General features: G+C 54.6%; 1 protein-coding gene across 6 annotated transcripts in view; it reads left to right on the top strand.

Moving 5' to 3' along the window:
* Positions 1–20,794, top strand: part of PUDP (pseudouridine 5'-phosphatase) — a 485,786-nt gene that overhangs the window by 19,753 nt on the left and 445,239 nt on the right. For all 6 annotated transcript variants that reach the window (XR_012493488.1, XR_012493490.1, XR_012493489.1 and 3 more), the window contains exons 2-3: positions 1,939–2,157; positions 9,875–10,104. Coding sequence is in view for 2 of the 6 variants with exons in the window: in XM_074324096.1 (XP_074180197.1) it covers positions 1,939–2,157; positions 9,875–10,104 (449 nt within the window). In the remaining 4 variants the exon portion in view is untranslated. The remainder of the gene's footprint in view (positions 1–1,938; positions 2,158–9,874; positions 10,105–20,794) is intronic.

The following is a 20,794-nucleotide window of genomic DNA, read 5'->3' on the forward strand; positions in this document are numbered from 1 at the left end:
CTGAATGTGTGCCGTGCATGTTGCTTCGCGACCCGTCGCTTGTCCCTGCAGCCGCCATGGGAACAGGCAGAATGGGAGCTGGCGTTTCTGTCAGAGCGCCTGTGGGTCTGCCTTCAGGCTGTGCAGGCACAGCTCCGTGCGTCCTCTCTGGGGTCAGTGAGGGCCGTGTCCGCCCTCCACCCGGCGGGAAGGCCAGGCTCAGTGCCCACCTCCTGACAGCTGTCTGCTCCCTGTGGGCACCTGGGCTGTGGTCCCCACAGCACTAGCACCATGTGGCTTAGCTGCGCTGGCAGTGGTTGCCTTGGAGACGTTCCCTGGTTACCCTGCACATGCAGCCGGTCACTGCACCCACATGTTGCCTCTGCCAGGGCCCTTTGACAGGAGGGGCTGTCCGAGCACTGATGTGTTTGGGCCCCGGATTCGGGTGACGGTGGTGACCGCTGGTAGTGGCACCCACACACACTCAGGCCCTGTTAGGGAACGCACGTTACTATGGCTTCCGTGCTATTTCCTCCTTATGGTCCCTTCATGGCGCCCCTGGCACTGCCCGCGGTGCCCAGCGATGGATGCCGTTGGCTCTGTGCGTGCCGCTTGTGCACAAAGTCGAGCGCTGTACATAGTAGTAGCAGTAGGACCTTCACTACAGGAGCACCGTTTCCGCGTGTTAACGGGAGAGGGAGGCGGGCAGGGGAACTACGCTGTGTGAGGCTTTCCCTGGGAAGTGGCCCCTGGCATCTTACTGTGAGGCCCACCTCCCACCATTACGTACAACCGACCTGGGAGATAATAGGAAATGTGTCTGCTGGTTCCTGCCCCCAGCTCCTGGCACCGCGCTGCGAACACCCCATGTGTCCTAACTGACAAGAGCACTGGGAGCTTCTTCTGTGCTCACGGTGGGTCTTTGAGTCCCGTTCCTGACACAGCTCCTGGTCACAGTTCCATCTTGTGTTCTAAGGAGGTGGCTCTGCATGGGCTCCTGGAATGAGGTGGTCACCAGAAAGACTAAGCCATGGTCAGATGCTTGGAACTTGCAGGACCCCGCCTCCCCCCAACTCTCCAGCGCGGGGCTGGACATTCAGCTGAGGACAGCTTCCCAGGGGGCCAAGTGGCCGTAAAAGTCCCAGTAGGAGGGGCTCCTTGTGGGTGGGCGACCACGTGAGGTGAGGGGACAGTGGGGGGCCCAGAGCCGCCCTGGAAGCCGCCTCCCCACATACTTACCCTGCGCGTCTCTTCCATCTGGGGGCTCATCTGTGATACACAGGTAAACAAGTGAAGGCAGCTGTTTTCCTGAGTTGGGAGCTGCTCCATCCATCACATTAATCAAACCTGAGGCGGCTGTGCTGAGAGCCTGTGATTTATGGCCAGTCAGAAGCTCAGGTGACAACCTGCACGTGTCATGGACCTCCGAAGTGTGTGTGTGTTGTGGGCAGCAGGATCGCTGTGTGGGACTGAGCCCTGCCCCTTGGGGTCGGATGCTGGCTCTGGGTGGGGCGTGTCAGAGTTGAGTGAAATTCCAGGACACGTGCTGGCAGTGTCCCCAAGGCCGAGGGCCCCACACGCAGACCCCGTGTGGCGCTGCCTTTGGCACGCGTGTGGGAATAGCAGGTGCCGATGACATGGGATGGGTTGGAGTCATGACCCCAAGGGCGTAGTTAGACTCCCCTACATCCCTGTTTCTATAAAGGACAGCCGTGCTGTGCACTTCGTTTCTCTCCCAGGGTCTCACGGAGCAGATGACAGGTGCACAGGTCTGCCAGCAGGCGGGGCAGGCTGCCCAGGTGTTTCGCCCCGGACCCCTGGGCACGTGTCCGCGAGAGGCGCGCGTGCTTCCCTGCGCGTGCCCTGCACTGTGTGTGTGCAGGCGTGTCCGCCGCAGCCCGCGCGTGAGTGCGGCGTGGGCCCTGACCGTGTGCTCACGTGTCCCCCCTGTGCCTGCAGACACGGAGCGGCTGTATTCGGTGGTGTTCCAGGACATCTGCGGTCGCTACGGGAAGGAGTACAGCTGGCATGTGAAGTCCCTGGTGATGGGCAAGAAGGCCCTGGAAGCGGCCCAGATCATCATAGACGTCCTGCAGCTGCCCATGTCCAAAGAAGAGCTGCTGCGAGAGAGCCAGGCGAAGCTGCATGACCTGTTCCCCACGGCCGTGCTCATGCCAGGTACGCTCCCCGCCGTCTGCAGGCCGTTCCGTGCAGGCGCCACTGCTGCCACCCCAGGCACAGGACAGCAGGCACGCCGGCTGCCATCTCGTCTGCATCCTCCCCGGCGGTTCATGACTGTCCCTCCTGTGGGAGGCTCCCCGGCTCTCCCGGGAGCGTGTCCACGCGCGCTCGGTGCCCCGTTCACTTCTGCCTTTGACGGGCCTCTTCAGTCATCTGCTTGCTCTCCCGTGGGGCCCGAAGCCCCGGCACAGTGACGTCTGTGTGTGCCCGTTACGTCAAGGTCACGTTCACGACAGACTTGCTGCGGACTTTAACTTTAATAGGTGGTCCTGCCTTTGTCTTTTCCAAATCAGGTTCAGGTTCAGTGTCTCAGCAGCTATTCAGACTTTCATGAGTTGATGATAAACAAGCAGGGAAATCTCCCCTGCGAAGCTTATATTTTTTTTTATAAAGTTAGAAGCATAATTCATTTTTCACGTGTCTGTTTATATGCCCTGACCCCTCTTTTTCCTTGTTGTCCGTGGGAAGGAAAGTTGACTTTTTCTCTCTTGGGGCTTGCTAACGGAACATGGATCGGAACTGAGTTGTGTGCTGTTTCTGCTAAAACTGACAAGGTCAAAAATGTTCTAGATTACAAGGCCAAAAAAAATCCAAACGCTTAACCATGCAGTACAACTTGAAGATGCTTCCCGGAAGAAAGGTGAATCCTCAGTTTTTAGAATTCTGGGTGAAGGGACAGAATATTTGCAGTCATAGTAGTAATTTTGAATTTAAAATCCTATGAGTATGAATCAGTCATTTTTGCAACACGTTGTTCCTTATATTGTACCTCTGTTCAAAGGCACAGGTTGTGCACTCTGGGAAGCAGCCCCCGCTGCTGCCGGGCCCTGGGGCTGCTCTGGGCGCACACGCACTCGTGGCCCTCGGGCGTGGGTACCAGTGTGGGGCGGCTCTGTGTCTGCTGCCTCCCGCACCGTTCACATGCGCTGCTTCCCACAAGCCGTCACGATGGAGACGCACGCAGACCGTTAGTGCTTTGTAAACACATAAGAAACACACAGCTTACAACGTGCTGCCTTACTCGCTTCTAAGTGTACACTTCAGTAGGAGTTACCTCTGCGCCCCTCCTGTGAGTGGAATTCTGTACACAGTGTTTGTCCTGTCGGGACTGGCTTTGGGACCTTAGCATCACGGCCTCTGCATCTGTCCGCGTTGGAGCGTGGTAGGAGTTTCTCCCGTGTTAAGGTGGAATAATATCCCGTTGTGTGTGGTAGACCGCATTGTATCTGTTCGTCTGCTCTCGGTAGACCCTTGAGTTGTTTCCTGCTTCTGGCTATTGTGAATCGTGCTGCAGTGAACGTGGGGTGCGGACATCTCTTTGAGACTGTGCTTTCAGTTTTTTGGGGTGTATATCCAGAAGTGAGAGTGTTGGCCATTCTGTTTATAATCTTTTGAGGAAGCACCATGCTGTTTTCCATTGTGGCAGCACCATTTTATTTTCCCTCCAAGTGTCCACAAGGGTTCCAATTTCTCCACATACTCACCAGCACTTGTTATTTCCTGTATTTTTTTTTCTTTCTTTTTTGACTATCCAAATGCATGTGAAGTGATTTCTCCTTGTGGTTTTGATTTGCATTTCTCTAATGATTAATGATGTGAGGCATCGTTTCAGATGCCGTGGGCCATCTGTTTGTCTTCTTTGTAACAATATCTGTTCGACTCTTTCTTTCTTTCTTTTTTTTTTTCTTTAATAGGATTAATTTGTTTATTTTCTTGTTGAGTTCTAGGAATTCTTTCTATATTCTGGATATAAACCCCTTATCAGCTAATACGATATGAAACTACTTTCTTCCATTTCGTGGGTCGGCTTTGCACTCTGTTGATTGTACCCTTTTATGCACAAAACTTCTTAAGTTCGATGTTGTTCCATTTTGCTATTTTTGATCTTGACTGTGCTTTTAGAGTCATATCTAAGACATGATTGCAAACTCCAGAGTCATAAAGCTTTCTCCCTATGTTTTCCTTTAGGAATTTGATAGATTTGTATCTATTGTCTGGGTCTTTAATCCATTTTAAGTTAATTTTTGTATATAGTACAAAACAAAGATCCAACTTCCTTTTTTTTTTTTGCATGTGGCTATTGAGTGATCCTTCTTTCCCTGTTGAATGGTCTTGGCACCCTTGTTAGAGGTCATCTGACCATACATTTCTTTGGTCTGTGTCTGCCTTTATGCTAGTATCACATTATTTTGTTTACTGTAGCTTTGTAATGTGTTCAGCATGCAAATATCCTTTTTCTTCTTAGTCTACCCAAGCCTTGCAAGGGGTTTTCCGTCTAGATTTTTTGTCCTATATTCTAAAACACACTTGAGATGTGTTTACTATGGTTCCAAGGAAATATGATGTCTTATCCAGCTAGTGTGGTAGTTGGGCTAGAACGCTCACAGGTCTAGAATATGAAATTTACCTGGTGATCCAATCAATTTAATGTCCTCCTTTGGCTCTCCCAGTGACCAAATATCAGTTAAGAAAGGTGCCAGTCATAGATAATCATAGAGCATTAAATCCACAAACATCCACCTTTGCAGTGAGTCAGGAGCTAGTTCTTTAACGAGGACTTAGACCTACAGAATTTCCCTGGATGACTCTTCCTTCCCTACCACTTCGTGACCTCTTCCACATGAGAGGGTTACGGAGCTATGTAATTATTTGGATCCTTGAATGTTGCTTTTTAGCAGGAGGATTTGGGTGCGAGTTTGCTTCCTGGAACCTTAACCAGTCTTACGGATCAGACGAGGCGATGCCCAGTGATTCCAGATTCTGCCTTTGAAAACACGGGCTCCTTTGCACACACCGCACATGCAACTGGGAGGTGAACGAAACATCGAGAAGACTCCAAAAGTGTGAAGAAAAGCCCAAGATAGCAGTGGATTGGAGAAACTTAAAATCACTGGGATGTGGGGTCAGACCCAGGACCTAGGTCAGCAGAGACCGAGTTGGTGTCCGGGAAGGATTAGGCAGAGACAGTGACGAGAAACCCTACTTCTCCTGAAGGGGAGAAGGCTGGAGGACTGTACAGGGAGAAGAAACACTGATCCAGAGTCGTTTTCCCGTAGAATCTCTGTCTGTGACCTGCCAGTCACGAGAATAGTCATAAAATCGGTCAACTTTTCTATCCCCAAAGGACATACTTTGCCCACTGCTCTCCATCCATTCCGCATCCTTCCATGGCTGCGATCTGAGCCAAACCTTCATTTCACTGGAAAGCGAGCCTGGAGTCCTGAGTGCAGGGACTGGATACAGGGAAGGTTGCCACTGTCCTCTGCCTAGCGCTGGATGTTCATTTTGTTCACTTACCACTTTGTTCCCAGTACCAAACTGCACGCTAACGTCATCCTGGACGTCTGTTTCTTTTCTTTCTGAAGGTGTCTTCTGGTCGACTACTTGAGGTTCTGGAAGTCAGCTTGAGCTTATTAGGAAAGAAGGCTGCCAGTAGAGAGGGTGTATTATTAATTCAACATCATTGCTTTTTCATGCTTTTATGGTGAGAGCTGTAGCCCATGCAGGTATTTAGCAAGTTAAATTGGAGGAATGTATGGTCAGTTGCCAGGGTTAGTAGCCCAGGATTATGATGCAGGGGCGTGTCCTTGCCTGAGCCAATCACCAGGGGAAGCAGCCCTTGTTATGATGCAGGGGCGTGTCCTTGCCTGAGCCCATCACCAGGGGAAGCAGCCCTGGTTATGATGCAGGGGCGTGTCCTTGCCTGAGCCAATCACCAGGGGAAACAGCAACTGATTATGGTGCAGGGGGCGTGTCCTTGCCTGAGCCAATGACAGAAAAGCAGCCCTGGTTATGATGCAGGGGCGTGTCCTTGCCTGAGCCAATCACCAGGGGAAGCAGCAAGTGATTATGAGGCAGGGGTGTGTCTTTGCCTGAGCCAATCACCGGGGGAAACAGCAACTGATTATGGTGCAGGGGGCGTGTCCTTGCCTGAGCCAATCACCAGGGGAAGCAGCCCTGATTATGAGGCAGGGGCGTGTCCTTGCCTGAGCCAATCACCAGGGGAAACAGCATTGATTATGGTGCAGGGGGCGTGTCCTTGCCTGAGCCAATGACTAAGGGAAGCAGCCCTGGTTATGATGCAGGGGCGTGTCCTTGCCTGAGCCAATCACCAGGGGAAGCAGCATTGATTATGGTGCAGGGGGCGTGTCCTTGCCTGAGCCAATGACTAAGAGAAGCAGCCCTGGTTATGATGCAGGGGCGTGTCCTTGCCTGAGCCAATCACCAGGGGAAGCAGCAAGTGATTATGGTTCAGGGGCGTCTCCTTGCCTGGTTCCGTCACTAGGGCTGTGTCTGCAGGACCAGTCGTCAGGGCGTAGCCTCTGATAGTGGCCCAGGGGCTTGTCCTTGACCTGATTATGGTGTAGGTGTGTCCTCGCCTTGGCCCATCGGCGGCTGAGGGGAGGACTGACCCATGGGGCTTGAGAGCTGAGGCCTAACTGACCTGAATGACCCTCACATCAGCAGCCTGATTGCTAAATGGTTTGGAAGCCTGTCTCCGGGCATTTCCTGGTGGAAAAGCTTTTAACCAGTATATTCTGAGCCACTGACCATGTGACTTAATAGTGAAATGTAAACTGTCGACCAGCCAAGGGTTTAATTATCATCAGAAAGTAGAGATCTTTCAAATTATGACGGAAAACAACTCGGGCAGAAAACAGGATATTTATTCTGTGTATAAACTAAACCAGAGAGACCTCAGGTCTCCAGCGCTGAGCGGCACGAAGGACGCAGAGACATCTCTGCAGTCCCTTTACTTCACCCCTTTCTTCCCTACAACCTCGAGATAGTGGAGAAGTCCTCCAGGCCGGAAGTCACTCACAGCAAAGACTGAAGACCCACGTTTCCAGGCCCGCCAGTGGAAAGGCCGGCTGCAGAGCATGGCGTCCACTTGTTCAGGCTCCCCCTTGCGCCCCAAGCCGGCACTGGGGGTCCTTCCCGCCTCTCCCAGCTTCTGAGGACTCCAGATGTCCCGTGGCTCGTGGCCACATCCCTGCCATCTGCGTCTGTCGTCACACGGCCTTTCCCGGGTTTCTTTGTCGTCTTGTTACATGGGGAGCAGTCGTGGGACTTGGGGCCCAGCCTGCTAATCTAAGATGACCTCGTCTCAGAAAAGACCCTGTTTCCAAGTGGGGTTACCTTCTGAGGTTCCTGTGGGCAGGGGTCTTGGGGACAACACGCTTCCGTTCACTGCACCCCAAACCTGAGTGGGAGCGCTCCGTGTAGGTCTCGTTGGCTAGTGGGTTTCAGCGGAAGGTGACGGTACATGTAATGAGGTGAGACGCCTTTTGCTCTGGGCTCACCTGGGTGTGGGCCTCCGAGAACTGGGATGAGGGGGAGTGCCCTCCCCTGCCCAGGTTAATACAGGAGGGAGGCTGACTGCCTCCAACACCTAACACTTCAGGGCGCTGCCTGAGCTAATGTTTCCACTTGTCTTAGCTCGGCTGCTATACCGACAACTGCAGGCTGATGGCTTAACAACAGACGTGTATTCCTCGCAGCTCTGGAGGCTGGGTGCCAGCTGGCACGTTCTGGTGAGGGCTCTCTTCTAGGATGGCAGACGGCCACCTTCCCACTGTGTGCTCATGTGGCAGGGAGAGAGCTGTGGCATCTCCTCCTCTTCTTGGAAGGGGGACCATTATAGGGGTCCCACCCTCGTGACCTCCTGTACCCCTAATCTCCTCCCGAAGTATTACCAGTTTCCCTCTGTGACTTCATCTTTAACCCATGCATGCCTTCCGTGGAAGTGTGTTTAATATCCAAGTAGTTGTGATTTTCCAGATCCCTTTCCATTATTTAATTCCGTTGTGATCAGGGAACATACTTCATATGATATGAATTATTTTAAGGCATTTTAGAATTGTTTTATAGCTTACGGACTCCTGTATCTTGTTGAATGTGCCACAAGTTCTTGAAAGTGATTTGTATTCTGCTGTGGTTGGGTGAAGGTCTATAGAAATGTCCATTCGGTGCAGTTGCTTGATGGTAATTTTGAAGTCTGCTCTATCCTTACTTATTTTCTGTTTACTTGTTCTAGCAATTACTGAGAGAGGAGTTTGAAACCTCTGTCTATATCTGTCTGTTTCCCCATTCAGTTCTATTACTTTTTGCTTTATGTATTTGAATGTATTAAAGTTCGGTTATTTGAGGCATACACATTTAGAATTATATCTTGTTGATGACCTGTTTATCATAAACGGCCTTAGTTGTCTCTGATAATAGTGATTGTTCGAAAGACCACTTGTCATTAATATGGCTACCCTGGGTCTCTTCTGAGTAGTAGTTACATAATATATAGTTTTCAGTCGTTTCATTTTTAACCTGAGTATTTGTATTTAGAGTAGGTTTCTTGTAGACAAAACGAGTTGGGTCTCACTTTTGTTTTGTTTTACTTTTTTCCGTTCTGACAATCTCTCACTTGGGTGTATTTATAAGGCTGTTATATAAGGTCTGATAATTCTGTCACCGCTGCATCTCTGTGTCCATTTCTATCAGTCACTTTCCCCGCCTGGTATTGGGTGGTACTTGTCGGCTCCTTTGCACGTGTGGTGGCTCTTGATTGGATATGGGACGTTGTGAATTGTACACCCAGCCGCGTGCTGCATTGCACTTAGTTCTTGAAAGCGTTGTCACTGTGTCCTGTCATGAACTGCAGATCTGCACCTTCCTTTCAGCATCTCCCAGGACGGCGTCTGTGAGGGGCCAAACACTCAGAGTATCTGTTTGCTTTCCTGAGTGGTGTTACGCGTTTCAGAACACGACAGTGCCACACTGTCCTGCAACAATCGGGAAAGCAGGGAGATCCCCGCATGTCGTGATTACAGCAGTAATGATTATATGATTAAAATTATTTGAGATAAACCCTGGCACTTTGCCTGGGTTTCGATGTGATTGTTGGCGTAACCAGCATAGGGTAAAGGTAGAGCCCCCTGTTCCCTTGGGCACATTTCTGGTAACCGGCCCTCTCTTCGTGGGCGGGCGCTTTGAGTGACCATGCGACCCTGTGTGTTCCCTGCCCTCAGTCCCTGTGGTGGAGGAGTTGGGGGGGGGGGGACTCCTTTCACAGGGTGTGTTGTTGCTGTCAAGCAAGGTTAGCTTTCTTCTCTGGCCCCTCCTGAGGTAGTGCTTGCAGCTTGCCTTCATCTGGGAAGACCACTGCATGATTTCCCTCCCGCAGCAGTGAGGAGCGATTGCATTGCTGTCTGCTGAGTGCAGTTTTCTCGGAAAATGCCAGAAGCATCATCCTTGCATACTCATTGCTTCAGAAAAGAAGTCCGGTGCAGGGACACCCCACGACCGTGATCACCTTCCCCAGGCGCCTGTGCAGGTCGCAGAGCAGGGCCTCCCGGCCGCTCTGCCTGGTGTCCGTGTCCCCAAGAGGGGACCATCAAACCAGGCATTGTTTCTGTGCAGTCAAACCGCCCTCTACTACTTTGGGAAACAGCTGGGCCCTGAATTGCTTTTCTGAGTTTTGAGTAGGGATGTTTGAGACCTGACAGCCCCGCTGTGAGACAGTGTATGTGAGATCAAATCTTTCCTGGGAAGAGGTAACCGTCGTGTTCCAGGGCCAGTGGAGCGTGTGTCCCTGGGGGGCCTGCGGCCTGGACGCCCTGCACCTCCCTGCCTCACTGACGCCTGTCCTTGCTCCTCCCAGGGGTGGAGAAACTCATGAACCATCTGCGGAAGCACCACGTGCCGGTGGCCGTGGCCACCAGCTCCGGGGCCGAGTCCTTCGAGAGAAAGACCAGAGCCCACAAAGAATTCTTCAGCTTGTTCGATCACATCGTTCTGGGGGACGACCCCGAAGTGAGGAACGGCAAGCCGGACCCAGACATATTTCTGGCCTGCGCCAAGCGGTTCTCCCCTCCGGCCCCAGTGGAGAAGGTGAGTGCAGCGCAGCGGCGGTGGGAACAGGGGGCAGGGGGAGCTGTTGGCGGTGCGCGTCCTGTGGGGTGCGGGGTGCGTGCGTGTCAGGCGGGGACAGGCCTGCGCAGTGTGCCGTAGACGGGGTGGGGGGTGGGGCGGAGGGTGGCCTGTCGGTGCAGCCCCCCTGAGCCAGGTGCACGGCGATCACTGCGGTGTCTGTGGGAGCAGAGCTGCCCGAGCCGCCAGGCCAGTGAGAACCCCGGCACCTCGGGTACCTGGGTGCCCCTAAGGAACCCCAGGTCTGACACACGGGGGCTGCCAGTGCTGGGGGCCGGGCCTCCTTACCTGTATGTCGCAGGCACGCTGCAGGGCGTGTGTTCCCTGCCACGGCTGCGCCCGTCGGCACCCCACCCTCGTCCCCAGCGCTTGTCGCCTGGCGGTTTGTGGCTGCAGAGTTTTGGGGCAGGGCGGCCTTTGCTTTTCCTCCACCAGTTTCTGGGCTCGTGTTAGTGTGTCCCCTGGAGGCGGCCACTGGCGGAGCCCTGTTCTGCCTTCATTGTGCAGGGACCCGGGGACCCGGATCCAGTGCCACCTGCGGCTCGGAACAGCGCTAAGGGCAGTTGACAGTGGCTGCTCACCTTTGCGCTCTCGTGTCGCCACGCTGTGGCTGCAGAAAGGAAGGGCCACAGTCGGTGCAGGTGGCCGACCAGGGCGGCGCTCCTGACGGAAGGAAGGCTTCCCGCGGGCGGCCTGCCGGTGCCAGCAGGGAGGGCAGAGGGCAGGGCGTTCCTCGGTGACAGCGGGCTTCCGCGGCGGTTCCCACGCCCGAGGACTCGCTTTGCGCCGAGGGGGTCAGGGGCGGCGTCCCGTGAAGGGCTTTGTCCCTTCATCGCGAGCTCAGGAGGCATTACCCGGAATCCTCCTTCCACCAGAACGGCAGCGCCTGGGGCTTTGGTGCAGGGGCCGCGCTCCTGGTCCCGGGCCCAGCTTCCTACACGGGCCTGTGAGGCACTCGTAGCTCGTGGGCCGTTCCGCGCCTCACCCCAGCTGGGCCACCCCGCATCCCTTCAGTTCTGACGCCAGCCACCCAGAGTTAGCCGTGACCCCCCCGGTTAGTGGCGCAGTCCCCCAAGCCTGCGACCACTCAGACACCAGCTGCAAGTGGGGTGCGCAGGTCACTCCCTTCTGCCCCGCCGACTGCAGATTTGCGCATCTCCACACCCATTTCTCAGGTTCACTGGTTCACTGGCATGCGCCGGCAGAACTCAGGACAACACCTAACTTGCATTTACTGGGTCATAAAGGAGGCAACTCAGGAAGGGCCAACTGGAAGAGAGGCCTGGGGCGGGGTGTGGGGGGCGGGGGGCTTCCATTTGCTCTCAGGGACACCACCCTCCCGGCACCTCCCGGTGTTCAGCGGTGTTCAGCGACTCGGAACCCCCCGAACCCCATTTTTCAGGTCTTTGTATGGAGGCCTCATTACACGGGCATGGCCGAGTGGATCATGTGCCGTTGGTGACGGACGCATCGGACCGGGAGATTGCGCTGGGCCCGAAAGTTCCAACCCTCCCATCATGCCTTGTTCTTTCTGGGGACCAGGCCCCGTCCTGGACGTCTGGGGCCCCACCAAGAAGCACCTCATTAGCACAGACTCAGGTGTGGATGAAAGGCGCTTATTACAAAAAACAAAGTGGCAAAATGTGCTCCGCTCACTCAGGAAATTACGAGGATTTTAGGAGCTGTGGGCCAGGAATCAGGCATGAAGACCACGTGTATGTGTGCATGTTTGTTACGTCACTGCCATAAAGCATCACTGAGCGCCATGGTGACGCACACGTGGAGATAGACTCGCGTGGGCTGGTTAAGAGCTCCCTGAATCCGTGCGCAAAGCAACCTTACCGCAAGGGGCGCGCCCGAGGCCGCGCCACCGCCAGGCCCTAGCCTTAGAGGCGGAGCCTCCCGGGGTGGCCTGGGCGTGGCCTGGGCGTGGCCTGGGCGTGGCCTGGGCGTGGCCTGGGCGTGGCCTGGGCGTGGCCTGGGCGTGGCCTGGGCGTGGCCTGGGTGCCAGGTGCGCCTGCCTCTTACAGCAGGACGCGTGTGTGTCCGTGCCTGGCATCCCGCCAGCACGCCCAAGGGGTCGCGTTCTTTTCCCTCAGCACTTCCCCCTCCTGAAGGATGCCCTCCTCCTGGACGCGCCGTTTTCTGTGTGCTGCAGGCCACTGTCTGCGTGTTCCCCAGGAAAGCAGAGGTGCCCCCACTGTGCACGCCGTGCAGAGCTGTCGGCGTCTGGGCGCCGGCGTCCATAAGCTCTCTGGGAGCAGCAGAGTGGGGCTGGGTCAGATGTGTGCCTTCCACCTGGTCCCTTTGTGCGGCCGAGGCAGGGTAAGGAGGCACAGCAGCCTTTCCTGCCACTTCCCCGGCCTGGCTCTGCAAGGCACCATGATAGGGAAACGTGGTGTTTGCGTGGGGTGAAGGGAACAGTTCATGTGGAAACGGTGTGCGGGTTTGCGGGAGACCCGCCGCGATGCAACCCTGCGAAGCCGCACAGGGCGCTGCCATCCTCACGGCTCCGTAGGCACGGTGTCCCCTAGCAAGGCGCCCCGCTGGAGGCCTGCCTGCTGCCCGGCGTTCGCACCCCTGTCTGTGCTTCTACTGCACCGTGTTTGTTTGAGACCTGTCCGAGAGACGGGAGCAACGTGCGCGGTAAGAGTCCTTAGCGCTTAGAGCTGGCGGCGGCGCCCTGCTTGCTGGCCCACAGTTATTTACGGCTGCGTCTGTCTTGCCCAGACGGGCCCTTGCTCGTCGTCTGTGTCACACACGTAGTGCAGGCTTGTCGGGTGTTTCCTCAGGGGATGTGCCTGTCCTAATGCCAGAGGGAGATTCTGAGGGCTCCTGGTCGGGGAGGCACCCCTCATTTCCTACTTGGTGTGTCTTCCTGGTACAGGAGGCAGTTGCTAAGAGCCTTGTGGAAATAGGACCCGGTTCTTGTTTGTGACCCGCTGCTTCTCTCTCTCTGATGCAGCGCAGGCATGAGCTCGCCAAAGTTCAAGGCCATTGCATGCGATTATGAAGTCACTGGAGAGATTCACAGGTGCCTTTGGGAATTGATGACACTGCAGGTGTCCCCAAATTAACTGGGTGCTGAGGCAGTGACAGGAAAGTAACGGGACACAAGCGGTGTAAAGGGGGGCATTATGGAAAAGCGTCTCTTACCAGTCTGCTGGGACAGAATGCCAAGAGCCGCGTTCAGTAATCCCGTTCTCATTGAGAATAGCTGCTTCGATGTCATGTACGCATCACCTTCATGCTAAAATGAAGCAGCAGTGACACAACCATCAGCGTCAGTCCCCTTAGCCCACCCTCCCGCTAGTGAACAGTCACTGAGCACAGGCTGTGTGCCAGGGAGGTGGCGCGGGCTCCCCCGCATCTCAGAGTCCCTGGGGGCAGAGGTGGTCCTTGCCCAGCTTCTAAAGTCCATGAGCTTCTGGAGACGGGCGTGCGTGGTGGGGGGCGTGGGGGGCAGGGACCGAGCTGGGGTCACCCAGACCCTCTGGGTGTGTGAGTTCTGCCCCGTGTGACTTCCTAGCACAAAAATGCACAGCTCTGTTGTGAAATGAAAATGAGAGCGTCATTTCCTCGTGATTTCTTAGGTTGGTACTTTTCACATTACAAGCGCAACCAGAAAGCAGTTTTAAAAAGCATAGCAATCACGACTTTGCATATTGTAGCTTTTTTGTTAATAGTAAGAACTGAGTTTCAGTGTTTTGTTTAAATTAGTGTTTTGTTTTCAAGAAAGTCCCCCACATGATGCGGGTCTACCTAGAAGGGAAAAACGACTGACAAATGATTTTAACTGGCGATTTCTGATCTGTGGGATCGTGTATTCATTTTAAAACACAGACCATCCCTTTGGTTGCGAACAATCACCTGGGTTGACTTCTCCATGTGTGAAATGGTAATTAACATACCACACATAGTGTCATGATACAGAAACATGTTAATTCAACAGTCACTCTCCTGCCTCTTCTTATCATCCACTGTACACGTCCCCAAAGTCTGCAGACAGTTACAGGGGTTGGCACGTGGCCTCCGTCCAAGAAGACCCTCTGTGACGTAACCTCCTTACCTCCCAGGATCATGGCAAACAAGTAGAGGCTTGTATCAAGTTTGCAGTTAACATTTGCAGCCAGGTGAGCGGTGCCAGGCCTCTGTCTGTGGGGGACGGGATGTTCCTTAGTCAGTTTAACCCTCAGTACGTTGTTGGGGTGAAGAGTCACCGCACTCCCAGAAACCACCGTGCAGGCCTCATGACCGTCTCTTCCTCCCGTCACCCACAATCACTGAGCAGAATACAAGGGCCTGTGGTCACCAGTCTTTGGTATGATTTCATGCCCCTTGCAACCTGATTTACCAGGCCCTCCCATTTCATTAAAGGAAAACTCTCGTCTATCACAGTTACCCCCCTTACACTTCTTTTCTGCAGTGGGACCGACCTTGTCTTAGTACCTCTCCCACGTTTTCAAGGATGGCGGTGCTTGCTTTCCCTAATTCCACTGTTGCGGAGAAACAACTTTTCGCATACCCTCTTAAGTTCAGTGATAGAGGCCTGTAAATTAAACCGACAAGACGTATTCGTAAGAGAAAAGACAGACCTCCCCGACCGCCAGGGTTGAGTGTCAGGCACCATGGCCCATGTGGGAGCACACAGTTAATGTCCTCTTGGCTTGTCTGCCGTCCGGTTCCTTGAGAACTCTTATCCTAGGACCAGCCCCTTCCCCCCACTTCTCCCCAGTTCCCCCCCAGGTCCTGACCACCTGCCTGGCTCCACTGCTCTGTGTCTCTAGTCGAGACCTCCCGCCCAGTGGCATCTCCTGCTGTTGGCGGCGCCACTGACGTGTAAAGCCTGATGCACCGTGAGCTGATTATGGAGGAGTCACTGATACATTGTTGCACTTGTTCCTGAGGCCCGGCCTGCGGCAGTGTGAAGCCTTACAGTGCACATCTAGCAGTACTCTGCTTGCAACATTTAAGACGGAATTAGCTAGTGGAGTGGTGGGTGCGTGGACAGCCCATGCGATGCGTTTCCTACGCGCCTTTCGTCCCAGATCAGTGGAGCGGCGCCCTCACAATAGGGTGGCTGCTGGTGGCCCCTGAGAGTTTCCCAGCCCCTTCAGATCCATGGAACCAAGTCAACAGAAATGGTGGGAAACACCCTTGACTTTCCTTTGCAAGTCCGGAGACTGTTAACCAGCAGGGATTGTAGCTGTTCGTGATGCTTTCCTGCAGTTCCGTGCGGTGTGAGTCCTGGTAGATAGATGGCTCGGCAGTTAATGTTGTCTGTTTGTTTGCATTCATACACGCTGACACACCTATCAAACGGTGTGAGTGGCTCCGAGACGCCCGCTGCCAGCCTGTGACCTGATTTGCGACATGACTTGAGGGACTCCTTTCTCCTTCCTTCCTGTGAGCTGGCGGTCGCCCTGCAAGTGCTCAGCTGTGTTCTCAGGTCTGTGTACATTTGTCCGTGGGGCTGGGAAATCTGCACGTATGAGCCGTGTCAGAGAGTGAGAGCGGTCGTTAGGCCCGAGCCTGCACCCTGCCTCCACTAACCACCATCTCAGAATGAAACGGACCCAGCTCTGGGTATTTAACAGGATGGGTGTGTCCTGGATTTCTGTAAAATGAACTGGACAGCTGCTGTGCCCTCTCACTAGCGTAGCAGACACAGACAGCGCTGCTAGAAGAGGCAGAAGCAGCGGCGACCGTGTAAGAGAGTCTTCGTACATCTGTGCTTTTGCCTTTGGACCGTTTCTGCAGTACTGGTTAATCGTGTGGCTATGCTCCCATTCCATCGTCCTGTCCCCACGTCCCCACGCACCCCGTAAAGTATAAACCCCTTGGCCTGCCTGCTTTCTCCCTTGCCGGAATCTGCAGGACACCCTCTCAGCTTTCTCCTGTTCCTAGCATCTTCTGCGGGAAAGCGCGTTGCGGGAACATGTCTGCAAAGGCTGCTGAGGGGCTCCTGGTAAGTACAGGCTTAGAAACACCGATGGGCTGAGTAGCAGTGGAACAAATACTGGCCTGATCGTCCCAGAGAATCTCCATGGACGGCGCATCACACACTCAAGTCCGACGTTCTGCTTTTTAAAGGGTGTCCAAAGTGCAATGTGTCCCCATCACTTTACCTGTTTGAAGCAGGGTGACTGAGTCATCTCAACTGAGCAGGGACGGTGGCAGTTTGACGTCTGACGCTCAGTGTCCTGGAAACTTGGTCCCAGGCCCACGGGGGTGACTGGTGAGCCCAGGGTAAGCCCAGGCGTGGTGAGGCTTGTCTGACCTGTTTGCACGTGCAGCCACATGTCTGAGGGGTGCTGGGTGCTGGGCCAGGTGTTCTCCAGGGTCCTCATGCTGACAGATGCCTATCTTGGTCAGAGACTGGATGAAAACGAAATCCCTCGCTGTGTCTAAAACAAAACAGCCCTCCCCAGATGAAAGCACAAGGAGCGTGGCTGTGAGTGCTGCACAAATGACGTGGATTGTCCAAGGGGCTGGGAATGTCTGCCCTGGTCCCTTTCCCTCCGCCATCGGCCAGTTGGGACATGTTCCTCTGAGACATGTTTGGGAGGAGTGTGTGGTCGGTTTTATTAGCTGAAGGCCATTTGCAAACCCCACGGAGAGCCCTGGAGACGCCAGCTGTGTCACTTAGACTCCGGGAGAGTTTGGCCCGTATGGACCCGGGATCCCTTCCCGACAGTTCTGAGCCCTTCTTTGGGGGTCAGATGCCCTGTGTGCCGTGTCACGAGGCCCTGCCCAGCAGAGCCCCCCTGCCACAATGCTGCCAGCCTCCAGCATGGCCTTGCTGCTCTCCAGACAACTGGACGCTGCATCCGCATCCCTGCTGGTTGAAGGGGAAAGAGAGGTGCCTTGTCTGTACCCCGAGACTGAGACGACGTTTCCACGCCTCCCTGCCTCAGGGAAAGGGATGATGGACGGGCATGCTCTGTGGTCACCTGACCGTGCGTCCTCGAGGCACCTTTGGTCCTGGACACTCAGCGGAGCCCACCGGAGCAGGCGGGGGGCAGGGCCCCTGCTAGAACACTTATGTGGGCACCCACTGCACTTGTGGTGGCACGGACACAGAAAGGCCAAAGGCACAGGCTTCTCCAGGGAGAACGTGCCTCCTGCTTCTGTTTATTGAGGGTGCTTTCAATTACAGTCGTGATATAAGGTCCCATTCGGAAGGAACACGCCAAGGAAACGAGGGCAGTGGATTTTATTCACATTTACGTGACTCCTGCCACTGTCAGGGGCATCTTGTGGAAACCTTACCCAAGGTACGTTCCTCAGGTCGCTGGTCTGGGGAACCTTCATGGCTTTCCTGTGAAAAGACGTTTGCCCATTTGGGAAACTTCTTCAGCAAAGTTTAAGCAGCAGGGTTACCCACGGTGGTACTTCTGGGAACATTTTTGTGCTAATTGCACATGGCAAACCTCCAGCCTCTCATTGAATGTGCACAGTCTTTGTTTTTTTAAAACGATTTCTCTGGACTGGTGCCTCCAAGAACATTCTGGAAGCCCCATACTAATAGTATCCTGGTTGACAGTGTAGAATTGGGCATTAAATGAGCATTGAGAGACATAAAAAGATTGCAGGTCTCCCCAGCATTCAATACTTGCTCACTCCCAGCAATGCTGGCTGGCCAGCAGTGTGTGGAAATGGGCTTAAACACCCTGGCAGTTGGTACACGTGTGTGAAAACAGGTTTTCATGGTGCATGGATGGACGGAGACGGGTGAGTGTGGTTCCTGGATGCGTGATGGATGGACATACGAGTAATATGAACAAAAGTACTAATTAATAACAGAAAGTACATGCAAGCTTCAGTCTTTCAAAAAATGTTACTTAAAGGTTTAATTAAATAAACATCTAGCGAAGTGTGTACATGTTCAGCATCACAATATTGTGGTCCTTAGTTACAGGTAATTCAGTGTCTGGCAAAGAACATGGAGACAAATAAAACCTAAACCTGAGGTGTGAGCACGGTTGATGAAAACTTGACCAAAAATAAAGTTTAAGGCGTTCTCAAAGTTTTGATGTCTTGCAATGTGAAAACTGAACAGGCTTATTACACAATTAAGATGTAGAATAAAAGCTGCAAAAAAAATGACATAATGAAAGTTTTAACTGAAACACAGTGTGGCTCAGTTGAAAATTGTTCTTCCTGACTGAATTGGATCGCACAGGGCTCTATGTATGATGAATCGCCACGGGCACCGCTCCAGGAGGGTAACAGGTGCCTCCACACAATTGCACGTCTCCTTCCGAGAGTCTTGACACTGAAGCTGTAGTGACTTCCTATCAAGTTTTGTGTTTACCAAGCGAAAGGAAGACCTTTATTCCTTGGAGACAATGGTCGCATTTGGAAAGTTGGCTCGTTCTGGAAAAGTGTATAATGTGAAAACGGACACCAGTAGTTGTTGGAAGCACAGAATTAGTTCCCAAGGGTCATGGCAGATTGTTCTGGAAAGTGTTTGTTCTTAAGCCCCTGAAGGGCACAGTCGCACAGGACCCAACAGTGACTCGTCCCTGGATGGAGTTCCTCTCCCATCCGTTTCCGATGCTTTGTTGGTCTGAGTGGGTGAGGAAAGTGATGTGAGGGACGGCGGGGGTGGGGGGCGCGGGGGGAGAGATGGTGACGCCGGACGTGTGGGAGCAGAGCATGAAACATGACCTGAAGTGAGAGGGCAGGCAGGTAGCAGGCGCTGTCCTAACAGACCCAGGACCTGGTATCTAGGGGCTCACAGTCCCTCCCCCCCCCACGGAGCCGTGGCCCAGCGCCCCCTGCGTCAGAGAGTTGGGCGTCCTCTTGCCTTGGTGTCTGTCCCCGATGTGAACCATCAAGCTGCCCTGGCTTCCCAGGTCCTCCCCAGTCCCATGCATCCTAGCCGTCCCCCCACCCCCCCGCTGTCAGACAGCCTGTTCCGTGGGACGTGTGACGCACGTGACACTTGTCTTGAAGACGTTCAAGCACAGGCACCGTCTCAGTCCCCTGGAGGTTCTGCTGGGCAGCCTGGGGGAGAGCCAGGCGACGCAGGCCTCCTCTTCCCGGGCGCTGCCGGCTCGCACAGCTTCCCAGAAGTGGGTGCAGCGCCCCGCTGCTTCACCCCGACACGCTTCACCTCCCACTGCTGGGAACTGTCAGTCTTTCCCAATGAAACCCCCCAAGCTACGGTTTCATTAGCTCCTCTGCTGGCCCGGAAATGGGAGTCAGATGCATTGTAGCCTTCAGCTCGGTAAAGTGAGGGGAGCATTGGGTTCTGCAGGACCAGACTCTTCCTCAGCTCTGTCCCTTCCCTGCCTGGTGGCCTGGACTTTCCCGCTGACATTCCCTTGGCTGAGATCCCGCAGCTGTGATGGGTGGGGGCCGCCAGGCCCGGTCCCCTGCTGCGACTCTGGCCCCGTTGTTGCTTTGAGTCCCGTACAAGGATGCGTCCGCCGTCTCCCCAGATGTAGCGGGCGTTCCTCAGAGGCCCGAGGTTTGCTGTAGCACCGTCAGAAAGTGTGTCACCCCGCCCTGCCTCCTGGCCAAGCTGCCACAATCGTCTTGACCGGAAACTTCCCTGCAGTCGTGGAGGTGTGTGCCCTGGAAAGGCGTCCCTGTGCTGTGTTACCACATTACTGTGCGTGGGAGCAACGTGTGTCCACACAGGGCCACGTGACTCCCGTGGCAGAGGGTGACGTGGGGCATGCAGGAGCGACCACCTCTCCTACCCGCTTGCGTTGGCAGAGCCCTGGGTTTGGAGGGGAGCACATCCTGCCGAGAGCCCAGTGCAGAGATGCAAGGCACTGTGTGTGTGTGTGTGTGTGTGTGTGTGTGTTAGGAAGATGGGGGACACGGCACAGACACAGCACAGTGTGTGGGGGGGCAGGGCACAGTCCCCACACAGTGGAGGGCAGGGGTGAGTGGTGAGTGTACAGCCAGGTGTGATGGGTCAGTGCAGGGGGGCGGCTCACAGAAGCACTGAAACAGGAGGAGGGCGCCCAGCTCACCCAGTGCCACCCTTTTCACACCAGCCAGGTGTGCCGGGTAGAAAGACCCGAGAGACGTGGAATTTGAATGGAGTATCGCAATTCCTCCTTTATTTGTGCCATGCGTCAGCCAGCTTGGTTAGCTGATACCTTTCGGTGGCTTTCTGACCCGTGAGTCCTGGGGTTGCCAGGGCAAGTCTTGCTGGGTACGTGTGACACGTGTGGGTTTTAGGGACGGGACCCTGTCCCCCACGAGTGGTCCGCAGAAGCACATTCAGTCTGAGGAATCCACTCGAGGAGAAGGGTGAGGACATAAACACCTCTGAGACCTTTCTCTAGGTGCTTCGGAAGGTAGTGGTTGCTCTGGAATCTAGGAAGGGGAGGCCCTGCATCCCCACGTGCTGTCTGCTCGCTGAGAACCCCTCCCCTCCTGTGTGCGGCTGGGGCTGTGCTGGGCCCCGGGCACCCATCCCTGGTGGTGGTTCTTTCTCAGCCGGACTCGTGCAGGGTGTCTGTTCTCTGTTCTGCGTGTGGCAGTTGGTGTGACAACAGCGGCTGGGCATCCAGGTCCAGCATTCCCGGTTTCCTGTAAACCGCCCGCTCCCGCCGTTTCCGGCCCTTCTCGTCACTTCCCTCCTCCCGTGCACTGGTCTCTTAGCGTTGACCCACGTCAGACGTGT

The sequence above is a fragment of the Rhinolophus sinicus genome, chromosome X, assembly GCF_036562045.2.
Source record: "Rhinolophus sinicus isolate RSC01 chromosome X, ASM3656204v1, whole genome shotgun sequence".
Taxonomy (NCBI): domain Eukaryota; kingdom Metazoa; phylum Chordata; class Mammalia; order Chiroptera; family Rhinolophidae; genus Rhinolophus; species Rhinolophus sinicus.